General features: G+C 39.1%; 1 protein-coding gene across 1 annotated transcript in view; it reads left to right on the top strand.

Moving 5' to 3' along the window:
* The window catches only part of LOC122651891 (probable LRR receptor-like serine/threonine-protein kinase At1g67720), a 45,436-nt gene that overhangs the window by 19,076 nt on the left and 16,668 nt on the right, over positions 1 to 9,692 (top strand). Inside the window, exon 3 of the mRNA XM_043845450.1 lies at positions 2,942 to 3,046. Within this exon, the coding sequence (XP_043701385.1) occupies positions 2,942 to 3,046 (105 nt within the window). The remainder of the gene's footprint in view (positions 1 to 2,941; positions 3,047 to 9,692) is intronic.

Genomic DNA, 9,692 nt, shown 5'->3' with positions numbered 1-9,692 from the left:
TCCATGTAATTTAGATGGGTGGTCCAGTCCATCTAGGGTTTGTTTAAAACCGTTTTATGGGTGTAACAAAAGGTATATGGGAAGAGTTCTCTGTGAGGAAGCGTGGCCCCTATGTATGCATGGGGCCAATATCAACACACGCAGGCTGACAAGCATCAACAGGGTGCATGTTTTTGCTAGCGGGGCAATCATTTCACTCCTCTCTATGTTTCGGCGCAACCCTCACACTCCCACGTGAACACCCTATGCACATTTCTATGTAAACAATGAATGAAAGGAGGACCAAAGTTTCATGGGCAACGTACCAAGGCCAAGGAAAAGGGTAATTTTGACAGCACATAAAGAGGATTGAGAGTTGATGATGGGACAAGAGTACCATCACATGGTCACATCATAGGTGGTGAGGGTATTCTTCCTCCCCAAGTTTGAGATCATGTGCAATGTACTTTCTAAAGGGTATTTGTTCTATTATTTGTTTTAAATGCGTCATTATTTTTAACTCTTAAAAAGAACCTAGATTGATACTAGAAGGTTAATATTAAACCATTCATAATTTGTCAGGTAAAATTACACGTCATCCTCTGGTTTTCAATCGAAACTCAGATCACCCCTGATTTTTGAAAAAACTCAAATCACCCCCTCTACAGTAACGGTGTTAGTCTGTTGTTAGTTATTGGTGTGAAAGGATTATTTTACCCTTATACTAAAACATTAGAATTAAATTTACAATACTACCCTTCCTTCATCTTCAACATTGGTCAAGGATAGTTTAGAGATTCAAATTTATTTAACCGGCTGACATCATCACTTAACAACATAAAACTAACAGTAGGGACTAATTTGTCATATTGGGGGTCTAAACCAAGGGGTGATTTGAGTTTTTTCAAAAATCAGTGGGTGATCTGAGTTTTTTAAAATCAGGGGGTGATGTGTAATTTATCCTAATTTTATTATATGGTATTATTTATTGGTGATGTTATCCATGTCGTCACATATTAATATTTAGATGAAATGATTAATTTTTTTTTTGGATAAATAGATCAAATGAATTTCTCCATGCATAAATATAATGCTTTAACAATTCTAACCTCAAAACTTTTTTTTTTGGTAATAAAAGTCTTTATTAAAATCAACGTAAAACAAAAAATGGAAGGAGAAGAGGACATCTTTTGGATTCATAGAATAGAATTGAGTCAAATCGTCGTACACGTCACCAACAGTGCATTCCAAGTCAGGGAGTCAGCCAAGTTGTTAGTCTTTTTTGGAATAAAGTTGAAAATACAACAAACAAAATAAGCAAACATGAAGGTAATTTTCTCCAAGATTGATCGAATCTGCAAAGACGAAGATGAACAATCATTTTGAAGATAGGAAATGATGTTCTTGTTGTTTGATCCAAATAACAGCTTCACAAAACCCTCAGAGATTGACTCCATCATTGCCGATAGGATCCTGCATCCCAAACGGTTGCAATTGCTTCCTGCACTTACTCCGGTACCGGAAAGTCCTTCGCTAATGTTTGCATTTGCTGAAATTTTGAAAATTTGATGACTATACTCCATTATTTGCGACAAAGGGGTGATACTTCTTAATGAAAGTGAAAACGAAGGACAAAGAGAACGCACAAAGAGAGATATCGGTAAGAGTAAAGTGGAAGACATATCAGTAAGTTGGTTTTGAGGAGAGATTAGATGGAATATGAAGAACAAGGAACATGGACAAGGTGGACAGAATATTAACACCAATATGAAACTTGTAAAACAATGAAAACAAAATGAGTTAACATACAATAGCAGAATGTTTGCACCCCCAGAGAAAGAAGATAGATCTTTAATATAAGTAAATAGTGAAAGCGTAACATAGACCGAAATTAGGAGAGAAGGAGAGACCTCACAACTTCAATGAGTTTGCCTCCACTCACAGTGAATGGAAATGGGATTGTTGGGCAAAAAGATTATAGGGAGGAAAAAAGATCTCGGTCTAGGAGTGTGATCTATGCTAGCACTCCCATGAGTCTATCTCTTTCTTTCCTATGTGAAAAGACATCTCTGCCCTCTTATTTAAAAAAAAAGAGAGAGATAGACACTTAACTTATTTATTTCCGTACTCTTCGTTTAATGGGATTCACAGTAAAACCCACTCTGTGGGAGTGATATGGTCTTAGTCTTAGATCCACTTACGATGATGACATAAGGTTCCACAGAAATTCATAATTAGAAAGTCCGAATGAAGCTTAAATCATGTGTTCGATCTCTCTCACTCTCACTGTTGGGTTGCTTTATAGTCATGGATGAAGATGGAGAAGTGTTTGGTACAGATTGATTGCAGGCGATGCCAAGAAAAGAAGGAAAATCTTCAATCTTCTCCCTTTCTGGTTCGCTCCTTTCCTTTCAAAAGCTCTACAATTTGTTCTCACCGAGGCCGGAGGAGAGATTTACCAGTCCAGCTTCAGCCACACGAAGAGGGAAAGAAGAGACTAGAGAGATTGATTTCAGCAAAAAGAAAAGGATTAGAGAGAGAACCTGTGGGAGTCCACCTGTCCCGGCCATCATAAAGAAAGTTGTTGGTTAGTGGGAACTAAGTTGATTGGATGCTTAGGCCTCAGTGGCAGTGGCCACTGGTAGTGGGGAAACTCTAGTCTCTTCCTTCGCCCTTCTCCCTGTCCTTTCCTTCTCTCTTTCTCTCTCACTGGCATTATTCCTTCTCGTATTTCTATATATATGATAGTGGATAAATGATAAAAAATTGAAAAGCTACGAACCCAACTTTTTAGTTTTCCCCCTCTCGTTACTTCCCAATCTTCTTCTTTTTCCCCTCACAAACAACCCTCCCACTCTGTCTTTCTTTGTCTGTTTTCAATTCTCAGAGTTGTGTTAACACCAGAGCTAAACTGTGAACTTCTTAGTTATCTCTCTCTCTCTCTCTCACACACACACACACGCCTGTGTAAGAGATTCGTATACTGTAGAGATGGAGGCGAAGCCTTTCCTCTTGCTTTCCCTTTCTTTTCTTTTCTTCATCACCGCGGCCAATGCTCAGATGCCTGGTACGTTGTCCTCTTTCTTTCTCAATTTCTTCTACTTCGTTTCCTGAACATAGGAAAGATGTAGTAATTGATTCACGCTTTTTTTTTAGATTTTTCTATTAAATCCAAGGTATTTCTAAGTTTTTTTTTAATTATTTTTTTATATTTTATTTCGTTGTTGTTGTTGTTGTTGTTGATATTCCCCGTTCTAAATTTTCATGATTCCTCTGTTCTGCATGAGCCTTACAATATTCGCGAACGCCCTGCCCTGTTCAATTCTGATTTTTGATATTACCTGTCGAACAATTACTTCTTGCAGTCGTTTTGGAAACAATTGACAACCCCGTTTCTTTTTATAATGTTCGGTTTAACTGATTTATATTGTTGTAACGCTTATGATTCTATTTATTTTTGCCCCCTCCGGTTACAATGTGATGAAGGACAAGCCTGAGGGTTGCTCAAACTGGTATAGAGTATGTCAAATTGAGGATTGATATGGTTGAAGAGATGTTTACAGAAGTCTGCCGTAGCTGTAAATTTTAATCTCCTAAAGACTAGAGAAAAGTTGATAGGAAGAGTACCTACACTCAAATTTGACTTCTGAAAATGAAATATAGACAACCATAAACACTGGACTTAAACTGGGAACCCAAAGAGACTGGAAGAAAATTCAAATTGGCTACATGACTACCACTCGAATCCTACTTAAAGAAAATGTTGAGCTCAAAGTACTAACACTGCCCTAGTGTCAGGAGTTAGAGGTGCTGAATAAGCTCAAAACTGATAGGTTTAATACTTCAAAAAATCCAGCCAGTTCCCCTCCCCCGATTTCATGGTCCTTTTCACATTGATATGGTCTACTGGACCAATTGATGGCTCCATATGGGCCCCACCCAGAAAACTCCATTTCTTATATGATCATCGGCAATTAGAATTGCCTTATTTGACTATTTTGTAGAAGTTTCAGCAACTGATCCGTAGACTGTTCTGCTATATCTGTCTCGCAGTGGTACCTACCAACTTCCTATTTGTTGGTTCTATTCTTTTGTGGTTCTCTGCTTAAGCTACCTGTCAGGTGTTTGGCAATACTGCACGACTAGGGAGTTTTGAAGGGTCTGGTTAGAATTGTTTTTGTAAATACTTAGTAGGTAGCTTAAAGGATTTGAACTAGCATGTAAATTGTTCTGGATCTTATGGTCCTAAAGTGGGTTTCTTTAACAGCTTTTATCTCAATCCTTTGTTGAAGAATTGGTTACATTGCTTGGACAACTTTTTGACATGCAGCATACAGGCTCCATTTTCTTTTTCCAACAAGCCGAATTGCCTATGTAACGGATTGCAATAGAGAATCCAGAGAACCGAGAGAGATGTGAGAGAGAGAGAGAGAGAGATGAAGAAGGGAAAAGAGGACTGACTAGCTATGTTGGATCGAACAAGCCATCACTTTATTTATACTAATTCAGATTACATAGAAAAGGCAGGATTCCTAGTCCTACTAGGAATCATAAATAGAAAATAGAAACCTAGTTACAATAGGAAAATAAACTAGGCCTCAACTAACTCAAACTAACATCGACTGACTCTAACTAGGATTACAATAGAAACAAGGACTAAGGAGTACCTCGGTTAGAATAAGGAATATTCTAACTGAGATACATTCTCAGCACTCCCCCTCAAGCTGGAGTGTACAAATCACCTAGACCCAGCTTCGAACAACTTCTTCGAAAAGCAGGCCCAAACAGTGGTTTGGTAAACATGTCACCAAGTTGGTTAGTATTTGAAATAAATGGAGTCGATACCAACTTATTCATAGCTGTATCTCTCACAAAGTGACAATCAACTTCAGTGTGTTTGGTTCTCTTATGAACACTGGATTGCTTGCAATATAAATAGTTGATTGATTATCACAAAACTTCTTCATAGGTTGAGTGACTGGAAATTCCAATTCCTGAAGCAATGATTTTACCCATATTAATTCAGCTGTAGTATGTGCCATTGCTAGATACTCAGCCTCAACACTAGTCTATTTCTTGCTCTTCCAGGTGACTAAATTACCACCCACCAAGGTACAATAACCAGTAGTAGAACTTTTATTACCATTAGCACCAGTCCAATCAGCATGAGAAAACCCTATAAGATTAACACTCTGATTAGGCTGATAAATAAGACCCTTACCAGGTACTTTTTTTAGATAACGTAACACACGACAAGCAACATCCCAGTGAATTTTCTTTGGTGTCTGCATAAACTGACTAATAACTCCGACAACAAAGGATATATCCGGTCGAGTAACAATAAGATAAGTAAGTTTCCCAGCTAATCTTCTATACCGATGAATGTCTTTAAAATCTTCACTCTCACTGGAACCAAACTTTTGATGAGGATCCATGGGAGTATCTTCCGGTTTAGAAGCAAGCATTCCAGTTTCAGATAGAAGATCAAGTACATATTTCCTTTGTGATTAACACTTTTCTTGCTCCGTAAAACTTCAATACTAAGAAAATACTTGAGAGAACCCAAGTATTTCATCTAAAAATCCTTATGAAGATAGAATTTAACTTGAGCAATACCAGAAACATCATCACCAGATATGATAATATCATCCACATAAACAAGCATCACAACAACTTTCGAATTTTGGCGGCGAACAAAGACGAAATGGTCAGAGTAACACTATGAGAACCTAAATCGAGTTACAATGGAGCTGAACTTATCAAACCATGCTCTTGGAGATTGTTTCATCCCATAGATTGCCTTATGAAGCTTACATATTTTGGTGGAATTCTCCCCCTGAGCAACATACCCTGGAGGTTGCTTCATATAAACCTCCGCTTGAAGTTCACCATAGAGAAATGCATTTTTAATACCAATCTAATACAAGGGCCAATCTAAGTTGACTTCCAGAGAGATAAGAACACAAATAGAATTTAAGCAGGCAACAGATGAGAAGGTTTCAAAATAATCAACACCATAAGTCTAAGTATAACCTTCAACAACCAAACTTGCCTTAAGCCGCTCAATAGAACCATCCAAATTGTATTTGATAATATAAAACCATCGATATTTAAAAAGATCCTTCCCAGTAGGTAATGTGACCAGAGTCCAACTCTTCCTAAGCAATAAAGCATCCATTTCTGTGTCATCGATGCCTTCCATCCAGGGTAAGAAAACGCCTCATGGTGGGTTTGGGAAACAATGTTAATGGATAAAGCGGAAGCAAATGTGTGAAGGTGGGAAGGAATGAGAAAAAGATACATACTGCTCAATAGGATAAACAATCAAGGATTTGTGAGTTTTCTGAGTGTAAGAGCGAGTACCTTTACGGACAGCGACTGGTAAGTCGGTGGAGACTTCAGCATCAGGATCATATTGAGGGAGTGGAGGAGCGGCATCTGTAGTAGTGGATGGAATCTCTAGAACACTGGTAGTTGAGGGCAATAATTCAGGAACATGTGTATCTGGGACAGTAGGGGTGGAGGGGGATGGTAAGGCAGGTTGTTGACGCCGGCGATATACCTGAATTGGTTTAGTTGGTATTGGTAGGGACTGGCAGTGGTGGACCTAGAAGATCATTATTGTGCACATAGGTAGAGAAGGACTAGTAAAAAACAAGGAGTGTATTTTCAAAAAAAGTGATATCAGTACTAATAAACTGTTTATTAGAAACCGGATCAAAATATTTATACCCTTTCTGTGTCCTAGAGTAACCAATAAAAATACATTTAATAGAACGGGGAAATAATTTATTGATGGTAGGGTGAAGAGTATGAACAAAACAAACACAGCCCAAGACGCGTGGTGGTGAAACAAACAAGAAAATGTCAGGATATAGAATAGAAAATGGAATTTTGTTATTCAAAACAGAAGATGGCATACAATTAATAAGGTAACAAGCAGTGGGAACTACATCATACCAAAAACGTTTGGGAACATTCATGTAAAGCATAATAAATCGCGTTACCTCCAATAAGTGCTGTTGAGATTGGCTACGTTACCCACTAAGGGTAACCTAGTCCTAGTTGGCTTTTATTACTTATTTTGTTTATGTTTTAATTGTTTTATTCCTGTTTTTCCCCCCTATACGATTTCTATTTGGGATTCCTAGTTATAGTGGGAATTCCTAGTAGGAATAGGATTGGGGGGAATTCATATCTTGCTGTAATTTGATTTTGTTATAAATAAGAGGCTGGGGTGATCGATCAGATCATCTAAGCATTAATTCCCAAGGCTGTTAACATGGTATCAGAGCAGGATCTGATCTAAGAACAGCTTTCTCGATTTCTGGTTCTCTCCTTCTCAGTTTTCTCTGTTTTTTTTCTTTCATTCGATCCCATCTTCCCTCCCCTTCTTCCACTCGATCTTCTTCATTTTTTTTGGTTTCTTCTTCTGAATTAGGGCAGATCTAATGAGGTGATCTGTTGTTTAGATGCTGCCCTAATTAATCACCTCATCCCTTGATGCTTTAAGAAGCTTTTTGGATCGATAGCTGCTGCACCTTCCTCTGCGATTATGTTTGGAGTTCTCCCCAGCTGCAGATCAGTCTCCTCTATCAATTTGACACTGGTTTGATTATTGGGATCCATTCTTGCAGTTTCAATTGGACAGCTGCTATCACAGAAGCTACTTCATCAACAATCAGTACCATCGAGCAGATTTTTTCTCACCCTTTGAAGACCTTATATCTGCAGATTTTTTTTTCCAGCACTTGAAGACCCCTAAAACCAGATCGATTACCTTTCTTAGGGTTTTTTTGTTCTTCTTAAACCCTGCTTCTTGGTTTTGGTTTAAGGGCAGTTGGTTGCTGTATTCCAGCTTTTGTTTTTGTTACCACAGGGCAGATCTGATTTTTTCTGCTTGGCTGAATCATGGGTGACTCAGAGATGACTACTGCTACTTCTGGAGGAGATCAAATAAGGTTTGATTTTCTTCCCTATGCTGCTGCCATTAAGCTTGATGGTACCAACTACTTAATTTGGGCTAGATCATTATCCCTGACAGTGGCTGGTAGGGGATTCACTGGCCATCTTACTGGCACCACCAAACAGCCTACTGAAGAAGGTGTTGCTCGTACTAAATGGGCTGCCAATGATGCAATGGTAATGTCCTTTGTTCTGAACTCTATGACCACTAACCTCTCTAGTCAGTATCTTCTCCTTGACATGGCTACACAAATATGGACAGCTGTCAAGGGCACTTATGGTCGTTCAGGTAATGGTGCTCAGTTATATGAAATCAGGAAGACACTCCAAACCACTACTCAGAAGGAGATGTCTGTCACCAAATACTATGCTGCCCTCAAGTGTTTATGGCAGCAATTGGATCACTATGCTCGGTTTCAGCCTACTACTGCTGTTGATATTACTGCCTACCACACCTATGTAGATCAATTCCGTGTCTATGATTTCCTGGCTGGCCTCAATGATGACTATGACCCTATTCGGGTGCAAGTTCTTGGACGGGTTCCTTTCCCCACTCTAGAGGAGACCTTTTCTTATGTTCACAGTGAAGAAACACGAAGGGCTGCCATGATGATTACTCCTAATGTTGAGCGATCAGCCTTACAGACTGCTGGCCCCACTCCTGTTGCGTCTTCTGACAGTGTTGCTGTTTCTACTACTACTACCAAAGAGCCTGTTAAGTGTGAGCATTGACATAAACCATATCACACTAAGGCTCAGTGCTGAAAATTACACGGGAAGCCAACTGATTTTGAGGCCAAACGTGGTTGTCCTAAGTCTAAAAATAGAGCCAATCATACTAAAAGTGTAGCTCCAACTCCCACTGCTGACATTGGTTTCTCCCAGGAAGAACTTCAGGCTTTGCGTCGTATGTTGAACACATCAACTACCTCTACTACGTCTGTTGCCAATTCAGGTTCCTTCTTTGCCCGTACAGGTATTTCTTTTGCTGGTCATTGTGCATCAGTAGTATCCACTCCATGGATCATAGACTCCAGAGCTACTGATCATATGATAGGTTCTTCTAACCTTTTTAATACATATTCTCCTGCCTCTGGTAAGGACAAAGTCAAAATTGCTGATGGGTCCCTCTGCTCCATCTCAGGAAAATGATCCATTGGTTGTTCTCCTTCCCTTACACTGTCATCTGTGTTGTATATTCCCAAATTTACAAGTAACCTTCTTTCCATTAGCAGTATCACTAAATCCCTGAATTGTAAAGTGACATTTTTTCCCACTCACTGTGTCTTTCAGGAACTGGACTCGGGGAAGACGATTGGATCGGGTAAAGTGCATGGTGGATTGTACCTACTTGATGGCGATCCTAAACATACTCAGACTTAACCTTCGGCATCTTTCTCCTCTGACTTACATAAATGGCACTCTAGACTAGGCCATCCCCCCTTAGGTACTTTATCAAATTTATTTCCAGCATTAGTTAAAGACTGTAATAAGGAAGACTTTTTTTGTGAGCCTTGTGTCTTGGCTAAACAGACACGTTCAACTTATCCTATTTCTAATAAAAAATCCTCTTCCTTATTTCATATCGTTCATACTGATGTGTGGGGGCCTAGTAGGAAAGCTTCCCTGACTGGCCATCGGTGGTATGTCACTTTCATTGACTGCTATTCTAGGTTCACTTGGGTATACCTTATGCACACAAAAAGTGAAGTATTTTTATGTTTTCAGCACTTTCATCAACTGATTAA

This window comes from Telopea speciosissima, chromosome 2 (assembly GCF_018873765.1).
Source record: "Telopea speciosissima isolate NSW1024214 ecotype Mountain lineage chromosome 2, Tspe_v1, whole genome shotgun sequence".
NCBI lineage: Eukaryota > Viridiplantae > Streptophyta > Magnoliopsida > Proteales > Proteaceae > Telopea > Telopea speciosissima.
The sequence above is the reverse complement of the archived record's forward strand: the minus strand, read 5'-3'. Positions and strand labels throughout refer to the sequence as shown.